Raw genomic sequence first — 20,752 nt, 5'->3', positions numbered from 1 at the left:
CACCACCAGGCTTTCAGGATCTTAGTTCCTCAACCAGGGATTGAACCCACACCCTTGGCAGTGAGAGGGCAGAGTTCTAACCACTGGACCACCAGGGGATTTCTTGATGGAATTTTGTTTTGTGTTTCATTTTCAAAATTGTAAGTTTTTTAAATTTAAAATGCCCTAATATAAATTATTATGCATCTCTTTAAGTTCTCCCATGTCTACTGTTACTGTAGTTAAATTTTACATTTAACTTTGGCCCATGGAGCGTATAGTAACCAGACATAGAGGAAATAATCATTAAAGGACATAAATATCAGGGAAGAAAGTAAAATCTTTAAATTGCTATGCATAGAACCAAAGTATAGAATCACCCAACAATCATCATTTTATCTGCAAACATTCTCTTTATTTTCCTAACTTATGTCTGTACCTGTGTGCTTTACACAATGAGCCATTTAGAGGCTCCATATTTTAGTATTTCTTTGCTTTTTTTTTTCATATCATTATGTATGTGCCTTTGGCATTTTTGAGACCAGAATTACATTCTTGTACAGCCCCCTCGTGCTTTCCTTTGCGTCCAGTACATACCTGAACATAGTTTACTGTCCATCATTCCTGGCTTGCAGATGCCAAATTAGTTGATGTAACTCAAAGAGGTTTAGTTTAGGTTAATGCCTTTCCAGGGAGGATGCAAGTTACAGGAAAGAAATAGCCGAGCAACGTGAACTCACCAAGATCAAGAAGCAAAGACACATTTGGGACCCACGTCTCATTAGTAGGTTAGGGTCTGCTGCACCTACCTGTCTGCCAATATCTATCTGCCAATATTTCCCAGTCTTTCCTGTTTTCAAACACTGATTTAGATAAATGATTTTCTAACCAAAATGAAACAGTATGGTATTTAAGTCAACCATGAAAATAAGCACCGACATGTATGCCCCCTACCCTGAAAGAAATCAGGACAGGCTTGATTTGAATCTGGCAAGAGGCCAGATGCAATCAGGTTTCCAACATCTCTAACTCCACAAAAGGGGAGATCTAGCCCCCTCCGGATTACAGAAGATCCCAGGGGTCATAACTGAGCTGGGCTCCCTGGTCTTCAATAAAATGTGGCTTTGTACAATAGGAGCAAGGAGAGGGGGAAATGGCAAAATCAGATCATTATTTTAAAGTTCTTATAAATGGGTATTTTTTTTTAATATGGACTTTAATTTTTAGAGCAGTTTTAGATTCAGGGCAAAATTGAGCAGAAAATTCAGAGTTCCCCTTGACTGGGTATTTTCCAGCCCTCTCTCTCACTTGTTGTCTCTACCGTTAGAGTCCAGAGTACTCTGCATTTACATCACAGGCAGGACACACACTGGTCTGAGTGTTTGAACAGACCTAGAGTAACTCACTGACCCAGGGGGACATTTGTCATCCCCACTGGTCCAACATGGAAGCTCTCCATGTACCTGAGAGAAAAAAAAAATGGTATTTGGTGCCCCTGGGAAACAGCAAACTATCATTTCATCAGCATAGCTATGCCTTGCTTTAAACAAACCTGATTATATTTAAAATCTGACTTATACCAGAGATGAATTGGGAATGATCCATGTTTCTACCACTTTCAAAGTCAGGCTTCCACCACTCTAAGGTCTAAAATCATCAAAGCTTCTGTTCCAGGCAGTTCATTCTCCACATTGTCCTTCAGAAACATCACCTAAGTCATGCTGTCATCTGGGTGTCCTGCCTGGAATATCCTCCCTTCCAGGTGCAGAACTGACTCTCTTGAGCCCTCTCTGCCCTCATTCCACATCCCCCATGAACACTGCCTTAGCCTCTCCAGCCCACAAAGCAACCACTCTCCTCATTCTCCTGGCCCTTTTGGTCAGTTTTCACACTGTTGACCATTTAGAAAACCAATTGATTTATATCAAGCACTTACCATTAGCAGGATTATAACAGGCACCCCAAGCCTGATCATTTCTTATAAGTTCCTCTTACCTCCACAAATCCACTATAAACTGCTTAAAAGCAGGACTATATCCCCTTGTTAAATCCTACCTATTATCAGAACAGCACGGGTACCTAGTTGGTGTTTACATTTTACAAAACGATTCTTAACTTTACAAAAATAGTCACTGGTTGACTTCTTTACAGAGAAATTTCTTCAGATGTGCTTAACATAGGGTTCCATGTACGTATATTTTTCAAGACCATCATTTTCATATGAAGGTGGGTATATGATGTCACTTATAGAGCCACTATATATTTTTTAAGAAGCATTTTTTTTTTTAATTGGGACTAGTATAATGTTGCAAACAGTAGTTACTACCTTTGGGAATCTTGTTGAATTCTAAGTGGGGGAGGAATGGAATAGCATAGAAGCCAAGGCCTATGGTTTCCTTACATTTATTTGTAGGCTTATGGGAAAGCTTTTAAACTGATATTCAGGCAAAGAAGAAAGTGAATTTGTAGCAATAATTTTCTCTAGACCATTCTTCAGCCAAACTGATTTCCTGCTGGAGAAATTGTTCAGGGCTAGATGGGTATATGAAAACAAAGTTAGTGAGCTCAATGTTAAGACAGTTTACCCTACCAACTCTTACTTTTCACAGAATAAGAAAATCTGGAAAGATGATTTCTTTCTCTCAGTTTCTGTCCTGTTCTTGAGGTCCCAATGTGACTAGTCACCACAGTTCACAGCTGACTATACCCCTTCTGGTCTGAGGGGCTCCGTGGGGCTCCCAAGGTAGCTCAATGGTAAAGAATCTGCCTGCCAATGCAGGAGACACAGTAGACGCGACTTCAATCCCTGGGTCAGGAAGATCCCCTGGAGAAGGAAATGGCAACCCACTCTAGGATTCTTGCCTGGGAAATCCCATGGACAGAGGGGCCTGGCAGGCTACAGTCCATGGGGCTACAAAAAGTCAAACATGACTTAGTGACTAAACACACATGCACGTCTTTCTAACGAACAGGCAAAAAGTTCAGACTGAGACTTTTGATTCTGCAAAACTGAGATGCATGTACTATCTTAAAAAAAATTGTAGAAACAAAACTCACATATCTAAGCAAGTTGGCAGAGGTCGGATGCAAGTGGAAATTACACCATGAGTGGCACTGATGATGAAAAGGAGATTGCACACACCTTAGCCTTCTGTGCTTAACTCCATTCGAGCATTTGCCAATAAGATTTAAACGAGGTGACCTTTAAAAATCTAAATCAGACCTTGAAAGTCTAAGTGTATTTCCCAAGCAGGATGGAAAGGAAGCGAGGGAGAAATTACTTAAAAATTGCCTCTGTTCCTAGTCCATCCCCTTGGTTCTGCCCCTGCTCTATCCCTTAGAATGTAATGCCTGGTGTGTTACCCTCTGGTCCTCCCTAAATTTTAAAATTTCCCCAAGAACTGACTCTCCTCCTCCCAGTGCCCCACAACCCTCTAAGACATCAAGGAGTTGCAGGGCATGAGGGTTAACATTTTCTAAAGGAGGGCCTTCTCAGCTCGCAGGGGACCGGTTGTCAAACCCCCAGCCAGCGGTGTGGTGGTGCATTTTCAACTCTACGTGTATGTTTCAGGTTCACGTGTTTGTTTCAACTCCACGTGTGCGTTTCAACTCCACGTGTGCTCTCTCCTTGCAGCTACCTCATCCCTGAACTCCCAACTCCAGCAGCTCCAGCAGCTCCAGCAGCTCCAGCAGCAGCAGCCGCCACCGCCCCCGGCCCCGCCGGGCAGCCAGCACCCGCAGCCCGCCCCGCAGCCCCAGCAGCCGCCGCCCCAGCCCGCCCCGCAGCCCCAGCAGCCGCCGCCCGCCTCCCAGCCACTGCCGGCTCCGCCCGCGCAGCCCCCGCAGCCTCCAGCCCACCCTCACCCCCAGAGCCAGAACCAGCCGTCTCCGACTCAGCAGAGCGCCAGCCCCCCTCAGAAAGCCAGCCAGTCTCCGGGACACGGCCTCCCGTCGCCGCTCACGCCACCCAATCCTCTGCAGGTACGCCCCCCACCTCGCCCCCAGTCCCGGCCACGCACAGGGGACCCGGCCGCCGGGTGGCGCGCCCTCCCTGGAGGCAGAGGGCCCGCCAGACTTCGCATCCACTTGAGCAGCATCTAATTCAAATTGATCTCTCAGACGGAGGGAAGAGGGAGCAGATAGCAGGCAACTGGGGATGCATGTAAACGAAACAAATAGAAACCCATTGATGTTGCCTCCGAAGGATAAATGTTATCTGTTTCCTCCGGTGAGAGGCCGGCACTGTAAGTGCACTTGTAGCCTGTAATAACTCCACTTTATGATACTTTTTGAAGGCAGCAAAGATAGCATCCAATTAAAATTATTACTAGCAGAGTTTTGTAGCCCCGTGGAGAACTACATCTCCTGTCCATGAGGCATGGTGGTTATTTCTCTATATTATGAATACAGTAGTGTCTTACCTTAAGTACTCCGGTGCTCTTTTGTTTCTATTTTCCCAAAGATTCTCTGGGGTTAGGAGGGTAAAGAAATTTAGCCCCAGTCTTATGTCCCAGATTCCAACCATTACTCCATGGACTAACAAGTGCTCTAAATTCACACCAAAACCCTCAACAAATATGCATCTTTATAAAATAATAAAGCTTCTCTATATTTACTTTATTGCTGTGAAGCTGAGGGCATCCAAAATAGAATTTCAGGCTAATCATGAAAGCTCATCTTTATCTACAGTCATTGAGGAGCAATGAACAGGAGCATTCAGGAATATATAACTTTAATGGTTCAGAAACTCATTCTTAACTTAGATGCCTTTAAAATAAACTAGCTTCAAAAGATAATGACTCTGATGTCAACACATCAGATCCAGAAAGTAAAAGCTCAGTTTGGGACTTAAAAAAAATAAGGATTTTTTTTTTCCCAATGAGATTTCGGATGGTTTAGTACATGTGTAGTGTAGTGACAAATTCCCACAGAGTGGAAGGCCTATACTCACTTCAAACACCAACTCACCTCCCTCCTTGAGGGTCCTTGACTCACAGTCAGTCAGTCTAGCCTAGCCCTTCCAGAGGACCACAAAAGTGATGTTATCCTTAGGTCCTAAATAGCTAAACATGGAGAATCAAAATAGATTGGCCCACAGACAGAAAGGCAAGTAGATTAGAGACTTAGTATTTTAGAACTGATTTAATTTGCTGTCCTGTATCTTTGTTTCTATGAGCTTGGTTTCTCAGTGGTGGCTCAGAATTTTCTTGGAAATGGAAACATTTGGGCGATAGAAGTAATCGTGTCTTCATTGGCACTTGGGTCATGGCTACCTGGCGATTTGAACATTTTCCCCAGTTGAGTTTGAAGATGTATTTTTAAAATAGTACAAGTATGAAACAACATAATACCTTTGACGTAAGTTAGATTGAAATGAATACAAGCTAAAAAAGTTTTGATTGTACACTTGACATCTATGGGATGTCATAGATATCTAAGTAGATATAATCAGATTTACCAGATGCATGACTAGAGCATATTTTCAACATTTGGAATTCAACAGTGGTTATTCCAAAGAATGGGTTTACTGTATTTTTTAAGAGCAGTTAAATTAGATATACCTCAGCACCAAGTGATTAAACGCTTCCTTGATCTAAACCATCTAAGTAGGTGAATTACCAAAGAAACCATGTGTCCTCCTCTGAGGGGTGAGATTACTAAGCCCTGCCCCCAGTTGTTCAATTTAATCCAGTATTCTACAGAGTTGAGTGAAAGCTTTGAGTTCTGTGGACATCAGTCTTCTCAGAACACTGTCAACATTGTATAAATCTCTATCAGCCAGTTAAAAACAAGTGTAGACAACCCACTTGAATGACTGTTGACAGGGCTTTAGAAGAGGTGACCACTCAGTCTTGTGGAAACTAATTCTGTGAGGAGAATTTCCAGACGTTCTCCTAAAGGTTTCCCATAGAAATCTGGGAGGTATTTCATTTTGTGTTTTTGCAACAAATGAAGGCTCAAAATCACATTTATTTCTTTATAAGCCTGAGAGACTATTCTAGTTTTTCACTGTTGAAGTTTTAACTTATAAGCTTACTAAGTACATTGATAATACTCTATCTTCTTATGTGGATCTAATGAATCACCACTGAAGGGGTGATTTGGTGAAATTTTAAAGATATTATTGACTAGATAGAGAACTAATTTTGAAAAGTCCACAACTGTAGGAATAAAAGGAATTTTTCCTTTCACTATAGGCATGTGTAAAGGAAATGAATTCTGTGGTTTTGAAATAGTATATTTTTTTCTACATTAGCTGAAGTGTTTTTGAGTTTGTTGAACATGTAATGTTTGAACTTTTGAAAAAGAAAAATATTTAAGAGCATATGAAAGATATTTAACCTTCAAAGGTAATGATCTTTACGAATTAGAATAAAATATTTTTGTTTGAAGGTTATTAAGAGAATAATGATCAACTAAGTTCATATATGGCAGCTTAAATTTTTTTTACAATTATCTATTTCCTTGTGGGCTTTGTCTTTTTACATTGTTCAAAATCTGTCAGAGAGATATTGGTTTAAAATATGCAACCTAGGTTGTTAGAAAGGATAATAATCATTTCTAAAACTGTAGATATACTGTCATATCTTCAGAAAAAAAATAATAAATGAAAGTAGCTTATGTAGGTATATTTGGTGAGGTTTTTCGTTGAGATGAAAAAAAAATAGCAGTGCTGACAGGTAGTAACACTCTAGACTAAAGTTCTCCAAATAGTTCTGGTCAGGTTTTTGTCTAATACTGATTTTTTTTTTCATTCTTTTACTCAATTCCATGAAATGAATTGCATATACAAAACCAGGTTGTTGTTTTAAGACAGATAAGAGTCTAAAGTATTGTCAGCTCAGAGAACTAATTTTGATGGCTTAGAATTATAAGGGGCTGCTGGTCCAGCATAGATATCAGAAGCTGGCCCCTGGAAGCCTGTGTTTAAACTCTTCATGGGATTTAAGGTCTGCTCACCCAATTTCATTCTCAGGAGGGAGAAGTTCTGAACAGGATTATAAGTGCAAAGATTTAGGGGCCAGGCAGTCAGTATAAATAAGTAAAGCAGACTTATATTCAACATAAGGGCTTCCCTTGTGGCTCAGTTGGTAAAGAATCCCCCTGCAATGTGGGAGACCTGGGTTTCATCCCTGGGTTGGGAAGATCTCCTGGAGAAGGGAAAGGCTACCCACTCCAGTATTCTGGGCTGGAGAATTCCATGGGCTGTATAGTCGATGGGATCACAAAGATATCAGAGGATATCCACAAAGATGGATATCAGAAGCTGGCCCCTGGAAGCCTCTCTTTAAACTCTTCATTGGGATTTAAGGTCTGCTCACCCACAACTTCATTCTCAGGAGGGAGAAGTTCTGAACAGGATTATAGGTGCAAAGATTTAGGGGCCAGGCAGTCAGCATAAACAAGTAAAGCAGACTTGAATATCAAATCCAAGTGAAATTTTGGAAATGGTGTGTGGGACAAGCAAAATGCATCTGTGAGTTGAATTTAACCCTTAGGTTCCAGATAGATAACAATCCATGCTCTTTATTTTTATCCTAACCCACCTGCCACAGGCTGCACCAGAATCTAAAACTAGAACTGTAGTGTGTGTTGAGTGGGAACAGATCAGAAACGTATATGGAAGCAATCTTTGGAGGGAAAAGATATGCTCTAATCATTCCTGGGTAGAAAGAACAATATACAGTTTTATTTTCCATGTATGATATTTATCTGAATAAAAACCCCATAAGCCTAAGAATGACAAAATACCTCCTTTCTATGACCTTTGAGATGACTTTTCTTGAGACTGTTCCTTGGGAGTTTTTAACTTTCACTAAAGAAAATACAAACATTGTGTAAAAGTCTAGTGTGTCCCTACATGAGTGATCTGGAGATGATCTGGGCATGGTTGGAGCCTAGTCATGGTGCCATGGGAAGAGGAAGCTTATTCTAATTCTGACCCTGCTTCCAACCAATTCACAACTTGGGACAAGTTCTTTGGGCTTTGTTTTCTTTGTTTGTTAATTGTGTGGTGTATGTCATTTGTCAGATCCTTTTTGGGGTCTTTGAGTCTATAATCCAAATGTTGGTAGGCCTCTAGTATTTTGCTGGATAGTGAAAACCCAATGTTCCTGAAGATTCTCTGAGTATTCTTCAAGGTCAGGTTAATTTCTTCCCGCTCAGCTGGGTGGCAGAGTAGAAAGAGAGTGAGGACAAACCTAAGTGGGATAATGATAGCAGAAGCAGATTTTATCTTAGCCTGAGAGTCAAAATTAAAGTCAAGTTTTCATCCTCAGAGAGTCAGTGCCATAAACTCTAGGTCCCAGATTACTTTTTCACACCTATACATTAGAGAAGCTTAAGAAACCAAATGGTGCTTTTAACCTTGGCCTTTTGCATACCGTCTTGCATGGCAGGAAGCAGGACCATCTTTTTCTCTTGATGTATTGCACATTTTAATGAAAAAAACAAAACAAAACAGAGAGAGAGAAATCAGTGGAAGCAGTTAGGGGAGAGAAGACTGTCTATGCTTGTACGAGGAATGAGGAGCACAGTCACCTCTCAGAGGTGAAGTTGCTCAAGAGATAACATAAAATTGTCCTCTACCACATGCATTTCTTCATGGAAAGGTCTTGGTACCACTCAGGCATCAGCAGTAAACCTGCATTCAAATTCCACCTCTGCTATAGAGCAGGCCCAGCCTCTTGATCTTCTCGTATAGGATGGTTTCCCCTAGCTAAGTTTCAGTACTACTTTCCAGAGTGATGGAGAGGATGATGTATTATCACTTTTTAAAACAAAGAGCCCAAGTCCTTGAGAAGGAGTTAGACCCACATGATTTCCGTCCTTTTAAAGCAAATAATCTCCAATCATGTCTCCTTCCTATAAAAAAGACCCAATGCTTGGGGCCAATCCCCTCTCTCCCCGGTAGTTTGTCTTAATTTAACACAGTATTAGTCAAAGCTTGGGAGAAGGCAATGGCACCCCACTCCAGTACTCTTGCCTGGAAAATCCCATGGACGGAGGAGCCTGGTAGGCTGCAGTCCATGGGGTCGAGAAGAGTTGGACACGACTGAGTGACTTCACTTTCACTTTTCACTTTCATACATTGCAGAAGGAAATGGCAACCCACTCCAGTGTTCTTGCCTGGAAAATCCCAGGGACGGGAGAGCCTGGTGGGCTGCCGTCTATGGGGTCGCACACAGTCGGACACGACTGAAGCGACTTAGCAGCAGCAGCAGCAGTCAAATCTTGGTGGGTCTAAGTTCTTTTGCATCTATAAGTGGAGGGGATAAACTTAAATACTTTCTGGAATGCTTTCCCTTCTATTTGGAATTTTAGGTTACAAACCTCTAAAACTCACCTTGGGTGACCTATGCAGGTGCAAGGGAAAAAACTCTTTTTCCCTCTCTATTCATTCTGGATTCTCAAACTGGGGATCTATAAATTAGACTAGAAAAGACAGATTAAGAAGAAAAAAACAATTTTTTATGACATGTGCTTCCTGCATACACATAGGAGCACTTAGTGATGCGGAACTCAAAGGGGTGGTTAGAACTTGGGCTTAACTAGCATCTTAATAAAAGAACACAAGGAGTAACAAGACTGAGGAAAAGGACTATAAGCTTCTAAGAGTAGCAAATTGTGGGAAGATGATATATGGGGAAATTAATAGTAGATAAGCGAGATTTGTTATACACATTTTTCCGGTGCCGTCTCTGGACTGATACAGGTCTAGACTTGTCTCCAGTCATTAAATTCTGTCCTTCCTGGTAGAGGAGGGGTTGAGGGAACACCTTTACAAGTTTATGTCCTGCTTTTAGGCACAATAGGAGGATGGCAGAAAGCTTTTCTTGTATCTGTTGATACTTAATTGCCTTCAGCTCAAAATAATCCTCATGCCAAAACGGGCATGTTTTGAGGTGACATATTCTGCTACCTTTTGTAGGTATAGTTATATAACTCCTTTGAGGCCACTGTAAGTTCTAGTAGAACTCTATTTACACAGGGCTAAATCAGGTGTAAAATTCCCTTCACCTGGACCAAGACTAAGGTAAATGAGGCATTCACCTCAGATGCAGAATTCATCCCAGGTGCACCCAAAAATGCAGTCATCAAGACAGATCATATTTTAATACAATTTTATAAAAAATCAAAATGAATGTCAAAATCCATGATGACCTAAATATCACATTTTAAAATATAAGATCAGTGACAATAATGAGCTGTTTTGAAGTCTGAGGCAAAAGGAAAAAATCAGTAACACTGATTTTGTTGGTCATGAATTTTTTGCATTCATTTTGATTTTTTTAAAAAATATCACATTAGATGTTACTCATCTTGATGAGTGTATTTGGGACACACCCTTAAACTCTGTGCCTGAGATGAGTACCTCTCTTGTTTCACACTGGCTGCCAGCTATGTAAATGATTTACTTAGTAAATACTCTCCAAGGTCAATAGCATTCTGTCTATTGGAAATTTCAGCTAGGTCTTGGATGCCTTTTTCTTGTTGAACTTGAAATTTCACCAAATCTTTGCACAATGGAAAAAGAAGTGTATGTTGGATAATGGATTGAGGTGGAGAGGTGGAGTGGAAACCCATCCTCCCTGTGTAAAATAGCACAGATCTAATAAGCCAGTCATTTTTTATTGAATTGAAATGTTATGACAATCCAAAAGGTACAGACTTTCAGTTATAAAATAAAGAAATCATGGGGATGTAATATACGTCATAGTGACTAGAGCTAATAATATTTTATTTAGAAAAAAAGAAAATGCCTATTATTACTAAGAGCTGCATGTAAAATTTCTTGCAGTTTAAAATATATATATATATTTTTTTACTTTAGTTCCATGAAGTAAAAAAATATATAATTCAAAGTAAAATCTTTGAATTATATAATATATATTTCTTTGTTGCTTTAGCAATAGAAATACAATTTAGCAATACAAATACAATTAATGACTCCTGAAAAAAAAATGTTATGACAATCAAAAAACTTCTTTGACTGATATTTATCTCTGAACTAATTTACAGTTTTATGAGATTAAGTAGGTTTGGTAAAAATGACAAAAGTATCATTACGTAGACAACATTCTTCCAGAGCAATACAGGCCATGAGGATCTTTTAAAACCTGGAATTGTCCACAGGGAGTGAGTAAGGTTTCCTCCTGGGCTAAAAAACCAAAAGAAATTTCACTATTATGGATAAGAAAAATCTATTCAAGCCCAGAGAGTTCCCAGGAAGATTAAATATGATATACTAATGAAAATGCTTTGTAGGCTATGCATTTGTTAAGCAAATGTTGATAATACTACAGATATGAAAGAATATGAGTTTATTTCTGTTTATATGACCATATGGTAAATTGAGGACTTCATTCATGATTCCCTCATTCAGCAAGAGGTTGGGTGAGAAATGAGAGTCCCTTACCCAATTGTATTCAGCCCTGAATGCAATAAACAAAACATATTTAGCTACATTCTCTGCAAGGTACAATTTTTCCTTTTATGAAAGAAAGAAAAACCTCCTTTAAAAAAAAATTCTCAGTTCAACATTACTGACATTTCAAAGAATTTATTACAAGCATTTGAGATCCAGGAGGAACAACAAAGTTTATATTGCTTTGAGAGTGGCAGGGGGAAAAATTAGTTTAGCAAGAATATACTTATATACTGTGGTGCTTGTCATTGTCTAGATGTACCGTTCCTAGGTACTGCTCTGTAGATTAGTCAAATCATGTAGAAAGGAGCTTAACAAAGCAGGTGTTATGTTCACAGCTCTGACTACGGCAGCTCATATCAAGTAGCAATAGATGGAGAAAGGGCCAGACTCAAAGCCGGGAGCGTGGAAAGATTCCTGCAGTATTTGAACTTGACAACTTCTGTCTTCTCAAGGAAACTGCTTTGATCACTACAGTGGGGCAGATTCCTGGCTTGTCCACAGTGAGTCCAGCGGTAACCCTGGAGCCACACACCCTGCCAGGCCCCATCACTGTCTGCTGGAGATAACCGATAGGCTGACCCCAGAGTCTAGTTCAGAATGCTTCTAAAACAAGTTTGCCTGCATGTGCGTAGTTCCAGGTTTGAGTGGCAGTGGGAGCAGCCCAAAATGTATTGGCTGGTATTTTGCTCCGTATTAGCAAGACATGATCAAGTGTTATTTCTTATAGTTTAGGCTCAATTTACTCAAGGTAAATATTGTGGTAAATTCCCACAGGTCTTTTGTGGTTTTTTTTTTTTTTACATTTACATGTAGCTATTCTTTTTCAAGTCCTTTTCTTATTCAGGTTATTCTAGAATATTGAGCAGCATTCCCTGTATTGTACAGTAGGTTCTTGTTGGGTTTAATTTTAATTGTAATTAAATAAAATGTAATTTTAAAAATAAATATATTTTAAATACCTATTTTAAATATAGTAGTGTTTATATGTCAATCCCAAACTCCCCAATCTGTCCCTCTTCCCCACCCTTCCTGCCTGGTAACCATTCGTTCCTTCTCTAAGTCCATGAGTCTGTTTCTGTTTTGTGAATAAATTCATTTGTATAGTTTTTTAGATTCCACATATAAGGGATATATGATATTTGTCTTTCTCTGTCTGACTTACTTCACTTAAGATGATAATCTCCAGATCCATCCATGTTGCTGCGAATGACATTGTTTCATTCTCTTTAATGGCTGGGTGATATTCCATTGTGAGGAAGCCATGACAACCCACTTCAGTATTCTTTCCTGGAGAATCCCATGGACAGAGGGGCCTGGTGGGCTATAATCCATGGGGTCACAAAGTGTCAGATGCAACACAATATTTCATTGTATATATGTACCCCATCTTCTTTATCCATTCCTCTGTCCATGGACATTTAGTTTGCTTCCATGTATTGGCTATTGTCAACAGTGCTACAGTGAACATTGGGGTGCGTGTATCCTTTTGGATCATGTTTTTCTTGGGATATATACCCAGGAGTTGGGTTGCAGGTCATATGGTAGCTCTACTTTTAGTTTTTCAAGGAACTTCTGAACTGCTCTCCATAGTCACTGTACCAACAGTGTAGGAGGGTTCCCTTTTCTTCAGACCCTCTCTAGCATTTATTGTTTGTAGATTTTTTGATGATGGCCATTCTGACTGGTGTGCGGTGATGTTTCCTTGTAGTTTTTTAAAGTCTACAAGCTTTTTAGTTGACTCCTGAAGTACACGTTTGCAAGTGAATATTCTCTAGATCATAAAGAAAGCACTTTTACCGTTATCTGCATTTATTAAGCTCATATGGGATGCACTGTGCCCTTAAGGAATGTTTGAAGAACAGCTTGATGCCATAGGACAAGCAGTTGTGTTTAGAAGCGGACACACCTGGGCTTAGATGCTGATTCTGCTGGGTGGTTATGTGAGCTCAGCCCATCTTCTGAGCCTCAGTTTCCTCATTGGTTGGAGGGTTGATGTGAGGATTGAATGAGATTATTTTTATAAGAGTATCTAATTCAATTCCTGATAGCTGGCTCTCAAAAAGTATCAGTATCCTGCCTGCCTCTTTGCCTTCCTTGACTATAGATATTATAATCCAGGGAGAACTGTGAGACAAACAGACCCACTCGAAGTTGAACAAAAAGAAAATAATCATGGGAATTATAATGCATGTGTACACCATAAAATGATGCACAGCACACTACGTGAAATCCCACATAAGCTATTATGCAGCTAATAATGATACATGAGTTTTGTAGCATGAGAGAGGCTAGGAGGATTTCTGAAAAGGGGAACATAGCAGAGGGAGGGTAGAACACAGCACAGGCCAGGACTGGACCTGGGAGATGTGTGGAGGGCAGGGAGAGAGAATCATAGCCTTGTGCTTGTGTCATCTTAAAGAATTTTCACTTCAACCGCCATAACCTTGGTTTCACCATCCATATTATTAAGAAGTAAAAAATTCTTTTTTCCTTCTATTTTCCCAGTGTTGTGGTTTTTAACGCATGAGTAAACAGGAAGCATCTTGGTGATGCTGGTTCTGCCCTTAACTCGCTGGGTAAGTCACCTAGTCTGTGGGACTCAATGTGTCACTTACTACACGAAAAGTTTGTATTAGATGACCTCTAAGTGCATTCTAGCTTTACATTCTGCTTATGAAATAGCACAAAGAAGGGGCTTTGAAGTATGTATGTACAACACCATAACCCACAACACACATGCAGGACTCAAGGGACACTCTTGACAGTGTTTGGCCATGTGTCTTGAAATTGACAAAGTACATTTTTAAAATTTATCTATTTATTTTTGGCCGTGCTGGGTCTTTGCTGCAGTGCAGGTTTTTCTCCAATTGTGGCAAGTGGGGGCTACTCTCCAACTGCTGTGTTCGGGCTTCTCATTGCCGTGGCTTTTCTTATTGTGGAGTACCGGCTCTAGGTTCACCGACTTCAGTAGTTGCAGTTCCCAGGCTCTAGAGCACAGACTTAATAGTTGTGACACACAGGCTTAGCTGCTCCTCGGCATGTGGGATCTTCCCGGACCGGGGATCGAACCCAGGTCTCCTGCATTGGTAGGCAGATTCTTCACCACTGAGCCACCAGTGACGCCCTGAAGTACATTTTTATGTACATTATTTCATGCATTTAGCCTCACAGGTTCACAGCTCTGATTGGAATAATCATTATCATTGTTCAAATGTACCTTATACTCCCTAAAGCCTTCAGCTTCTCATTTTCTCCTCACAACAACCCAGAAGAGACCAAAAAAAATCATCTTTATTCAGATCCAAGAGCATTAGAAAGTTGAAGCAACTTCCTCAGCATCACTGTCAGACTTCAAGGCACTTCAATTTGTATTTCACTGTCTCTGCAATGTTCATTGGAGTATTGGCAAAAAATTTTTATTTCCTAATTTGGCTGCCAGCATTTTTTTAAGGCAGCATTTCTCAACGTGTCTCCCATAAAACGCTAGTCCAAAGGGAGTCTATTGAAAATGGATTCCATGATAGGTAGGTAAATAGGTAAATAGATCGGTGTGTATGTCTCTGTGTGTATGCTTAGTCGCTCAGTCGTGTCCAAATCTTTGTAACCCCATGGACTGTAGCCCATCATGCTCCTCTGTCCATGTGATTTTCCAGACAAGAATACTGAATGGGTTGCTATTTCCTACTCCAGGGGATCTTCCCAACCCAGGGATCAAACTTGCATACCCTGCGTTGGCAGGAGGCTTCTTTACCACTGAGCTGCCTGGGAAGTCATATAGATAGGGAGGGAGATACATAGATAGACAGACAGATATCACTGATGTACAGTGTATGCTGTTCCTGGATATTTCTTGATGAATATTAGAATACTAAAAGTTAAAAGACATCCTATAGTAAAAATGTCTAGTTTAAATTATTTAACCAAGAAATTGCCAAATGTATAATCACTGAACCTTTTTTCTCATGTAACATATTAAATATCCCATAGAAAATCTTTCAGGAACCAGTACTTCAAGGCTCCCTTCTCTATTGTAGTATCCATACAACTAAAATAACCCTGCATCTCCTTACCTAGAACTTCATGCAAAAATCCACAGATCTAATCCAATGGACAATGGAGAAAAGGAAGGTATAAAAAGATAGGGAAAGAAAAGAAAGTAAAACTCAAAACCAAAGCAAGAGCAGAGAAAGCCAAAAGCAAGGGTGGTCTTCACAGTTGACAACAAGCAAAATCACTGAGTGAAAAAAATCAAAGGTCTGACTGGGGTGCCCCCTCTTGGGACTGAGGTCTTAGGGATTCTTTCTCCTTCAGGTGGTCCTTCCTCCATCTCCCCTTCTTCACTGCCATCATTTCTCCTCTTCACACACACTACAACTGGAGTCATGCCTCCCCACATCAGGGCCACATAGTGTCCACTGTACCCCACAGCCCCTGGCAAGTCCATGGAATCAACAGGGCAGCGAGAAGGGACACCCTCCCCTCCCCTCCCCTCTACCCTCCTGTCTTGTGACTGAGGAATTTCCAGGGATCAAGAGAGTCCCTAGCCCTCAATCTCAGTCTCCATCCCTGTGTTTTAAGAGGGGTTGGATTCCAAATAACAGGTCGAGTCAGTCTAAAATCTGTAGCAGTTAAGTCCTCTAGAGTACTAAGCTGCCAAAACCCTGTGTCTCTGGGGGCATTCTAGCAGTTATAAGGCTCTTGTTCTGGCTCTTTTTCTGTTTCCTATTTAAAAAAAAAAAAAAAAAAAGACCCTCCAAAGCACTGGTGTTTTCCTTCTCTTTTATTCCCCACTGTTGAGAAGTAAATTGGGCATTCTGGCTTCAAATGCGCCATGTCGAGAAGACCAGTTCCAGAGTCCCTTCTTTCATGCATAAGAGAAACCCACATAGCAAAGCCTCAGATGCCCCTCAGAGTGGCCGTCCACAGGAAAGGGCAATTCTATGTCTTCAGCCACTTGTCAGCGGGGAGGCCTGCGAGGCCACAGGTGAACACCATAGTGGATCTGTATGCCGACAGCTCTCTTCTGGGAACTAGTGTCTGAAGGCCCAGTTGGGCTCCAATCAATGCAACCTTTCCAGCCTGATACATTTTGTCTGAACTGTCATTTGACAGGGATCCACCTGGTGCCACCACTTAGTTTTCTACACCAGAAGATATTTAACTGACATTGAAAAGAAGTAACGTTAGGGATCGCCTTCTTTTTCTCAGCTGGACTCCATACCCTCCCAGAGGCTAGCTGCTCTTTCCAGAGTTGAACTCTTTGTCCTTTGCACTGGGAGGTTACCAATGTGGGGTTTAAAGAGAGCAGAGTGATGTTAAAGGCTTCAGAGAGGATAAGATTTCAGAGAAACCCTCTCACTTCCCCCAAGGAAAGCACTCCTGTATCTGGCTGACTTGTAAACATCTAATATTTTAAATCAGAGGGAAAATAACCTTGTGCTCTTGTCTAAGGTTCTAAGAAGTAACATTCTTTAGGTAGTTATTACCTTCAGTATTCTGCACCCCATGATAGAAGGGATTGAGGATGAAACAATTGAGGATGAAAACCAAACGGTTCTTGGAAGCAACCTGGACACAGCAGGGAGTTACCAAAGGCATAAAGCAAAGATGGGGTATTTTCCAAACTCCCTGTAACAATCACAGTGGATTCATTTTAAGCATCTTCAAGGCACAAACTGCATATCAGGTTTTCATTGGCAGTTAGTATCCTTAAGTGACAAAGTGGAGATCTTCATACCAGAAAGAAAGACCCCTGAATATTTTCTAGGCTCCAGAAGCCCATCATCTCACTGACTTGCTTAACTTTCTCCCTCTTTTTGACTCCCCAAAGTCACACCATCTCCAAACAGCTGGAGGCATGCCCACACCACCCATTATATTTTGTTCAATCCTTTACTTTCTTTTCCAAAAAAAAATTTCCAAAGTCAATGCCAGTGATTCTTCACATTGGACACAGTTTGGGATTACCTGAGGAGTTTTTTAAGAATACTAATGCCTGGGTCCCACCCAGAGATTCAGATGGAAACTGAGTGGGGTAAAACATGGGTATGAGCATTTTTTAAGTTCCCCAGGAGACTCCAATGGGGGGCCAGAGTTCCAGACAACTACCTATTGTCTTATAAATAGGCTCCCAATTGTTCATTTCTAAAAGAGCAAATTCCTACCTTTTTACCGGCTGTGTTGGTTGCATGAGTTGGCACTATACTTCTATGATACAATAAAACTAGGTCTACATTTCTCCAAAGAATGAGCCCATGTTACTTCTACCGTGCTCCCTCCCCAGATTCACAACCATCACAGAATGAAAAGAACTGTATCTGTACTTTTTGATCCACTAAATAGTCTCCCTAATTCTGAAGCTGGGTTATTAGCCGATATTTGCAGAAGAATCTCAAACCTGGTGATTCACATCTGCTATTCAAAATATAACAGACAAAATGCATAATCCTTTTCTCCCCAGACAAGAACAACTGCTACCGATTGAAAACTTGTTAGATGTTCCAAATGCTGATAAGACGTTGACTCAGCTAATCTGTACTAAGGCTTTCCAAGCTTTTGTTTACATATGAATCCCCCTGGGACCTTGACAAATGTAGACTCTGACTCAGCTCTCAGGTAAAGAGTGCACACCAGAGTCTGCATTTCCAACTAGCTCTCAAGTGATGCTGATGCTCTGGTGTAGCAAACTCTACACCATAAACCTTCAATGCCCCACTAGCTTCATTTCACAGATGAGGAAGTTAAGGGGAAAGATTTATGAAAGGCAAGATTCAAACCCAAGTCTTGGAGAAGGAAATGGCAACCCACTCCAGTATCCTTGCCTGGAAAATCTCATGGACAGAAGAGCCTGGTGGGCTGCAGTCCATGGGGTTGCAAAGAGTCGGGCCCAAATGGGCGAAGTCTACCTGACCTAAAACCTTGTCCACTGGGCAAATCTGCCTCATTGTGTCTTTTTTCACTGTGGCATGTCCATCTTTTAGAAGAGGTCTTACTTAAATCACATAATGATTTGTCTCCTTTCAGATGAAGATGGAGATAGAGGCTCTGTTGGCAGAAAGACTCTTACTTTCTTGTCTTGGTCTTTCTTCCTGATCTCAGTCTTGATCTCATCATGGCTCAAGAACCAGTAACTCTGAGGTTGGGGTTGAGGTCTCAACCACACCTTCTCTTTATTTAATAAATGCACTAGTTTTGTTGAATTTAGTTTAGTTTAGTTCCACCAAATCGAAACTTAAGAGATGAAAGTGGTGTGTGGCCACTGACGACCTTAGAGCTGAGAGAGCCAACAGGATCTCTGTTAGAGGCAGAGTCTCATTCCACTCGTTAGGCCCAAGATCGCCTGGCTACAGAACCAGGTACAAAGATCACTCATACCTACTCTCCTGCCACCATCTTTCACTCAGCATGAAAGTGCCCTTGAGACTGTCTACTTGGTAGGGGGTGAGGGAGTGTCCTCTTCCATCACCATTTCCATACACTTTTTTAAGAGCAAAAGCCAAGCTGCTTTCCTGGTGGTTCAGATGGTAAAGAATCTGCCTGCAATGCAGGAGACCTGAGTTCAATCCCTGGGTCAGGAAGATCCTCTGGAGAAGGAAATGGCAACCCACTCCAGTATGCTTACCTAGAGAATCCCATGGACAGAGGAGCTTGGCAGGCTACAGTTCATGGGGTCACAAAGAGTCAGATACAACTGAACGGCTAACACACACATGCCAAACAGGTAACAGAATCATTCAGACAGAGTCAGAATGGTGAAAAATCCTACTGGGAAACTTATAAAACTTCTCAACCCTCTTAATCAGGGGTGTGGAAGTGGTGTACAAAATGATGTTCAAATGCAGCATCTTCACTCCAGCCACATTTGTTTTCCAAGAGGCCATTCCTATCAGAATGGAGAATTGGCTTTATGATTACTGAAAGCTGTGCCGTCATGGTGAGGCAGTGTCTGCTCCATAAAACACAAAATAAGTCTTCAAAAGCATCTGCTCTTTTGAAGTTCTTACCTGTTGTTCTGTACTTCCTGTAAGTAACCGTATAGACACAGTAACCCAGGCACATCCTTGACACCAGTCCAATGTCTGTCTGTACCGGATCAGACAGGCAGGTCTTGCTTATTAACATCATCTTCAAAGAACAGAGACTAGGGACTTTCCTGTTGGTCCAGTAGCTAAGACTCTGCACTCTCTGAGTTCAATCGCTGGTCAGGGAACTAGATCCTACATGCCACAACTAAGACCCAGTGCAGTCTAATAAATAATGAATATTTTAAAAAAGAAAGCAGATACCACCTACCAGGCTTGTACAATATCAGCCCCTAACCTTAGGATGCATATATGAATGCACAGGTTGACCTAAAAGAGAACAAATTGAAGAAGTACACCCTTAAACCCTGCCAATGCAAATCCAATGCATAGAGGCTGGCTGTACTCTAGCATTAAAAAGTTAGACTCTATGTGTGTGTATAGACTTGAAATCTTCATAGTTATATGTCTGTGTGTTCCATATTTGTGTGTGAACGTCTCTGTGTTTCTTTGATACATACATATGCACTTATATATTAAAAATCTTTTTCATAAATACCAATTCAGGGATTCTGTCAAGTGTCCACTTACATACTTACAAGGTTATCCATGGAGTCTGGGCAGATCAGTGGAGTGTGAGCACATGGGGAGAAATGACATTGTCTGGGGCTTTCTTTTCTTCCCTTTTCTGCTTAGGATGTTTTGAGAGAATGACTAAGCAGTGCTGGAGATTATGAATTTGCTTAAGTGTGAATGGGTGATGGCTGGGTGCCGCACAGCCCTCCCCAAAGGTGATTGACTGGGGCGGCAGGTCTTCACACTTGATGCCTGGATTTGACTCGGAAAGTCTGCCAAGTCTTTTACTCGGAAATTTATCTTAATTAGATCTGAAAGACCTGCCACAGCAGAATAGTCACACCGATTAAAATGAAAAACAGGAGAAATTACTGATCAAATTAATCATAATGTCGGGTTACAGCTGTAGGTCTGATGTAATTTGCCAGTCCAGTGAGTTACATCGGCCTGGCCCAGGAAAGGGAGCTGGTTTTATGCTGATCCGTAACACCCGCCCGCTCCAGGCGGCCCAGCAGGAGGCTGATTCCATTCATTTTCCTGGCTTGCTCTGACCTCCGTGCAGCAACTAGAAACAAATCAGGCACCAAACAAATGCAGGGATGGGAGGAGGTAAGCGAGAAATATTCTCTTACCCCAGCGATCATACTCTTTCAAGAATGGTGAGCTTCTAAAACTGGGCCCGCAGGCTTGGGCCTTTGTGCCTGTTGGGATTTAGGCTTTTGGTTTTCCCACTTAACCTCCTTTT

The 20,752-nt window shown here is 41.2% G+C and overlaps 1 protein-coding gene across 3 annotated transcripts in view; it reads left to right on the top strand.

Annotated features, from left to right (window-relative positions):
* The window catches only part of POU6F2 (POU class 6 homeobox 2), a 487,346-nt gene that overhangs the window by 361,490 nt on the left and 105,104 nt on the right, over positions 1 to 20,752 (top strand). For all 3 annotated transcript variants that reach the window (XM_043463543.1, XM_043463544.1, XM_043463542.1), the window contains exon 5: positions 3,614 to 3,960. In XM_043463543.1, the coding sequence (XP_043319478.1) occupies positions 3,614 to 3,960 (347 nt within the window). The remainder of the gene's footprint in view (positions 1 to 3,613; positions 3,961 to 20,752) is intronic.

Source organism: Cervus canadensis, chromosome 3, assembly GCF_019320065.1.
Source record: "Cervus canadensis isolate Bull #8, Minnesota chromosome 3, ASM1932006v1, whole genome shotgun sequence".
NCBI lineage: Eukaryota > Metazoa > Chordata > Mammalia > Artiodactyla > Cervidae > Cervus > Cervus canadensis.
This window is presented reverse-complemented; position numbering and strand designations above follow the sequence as displayed.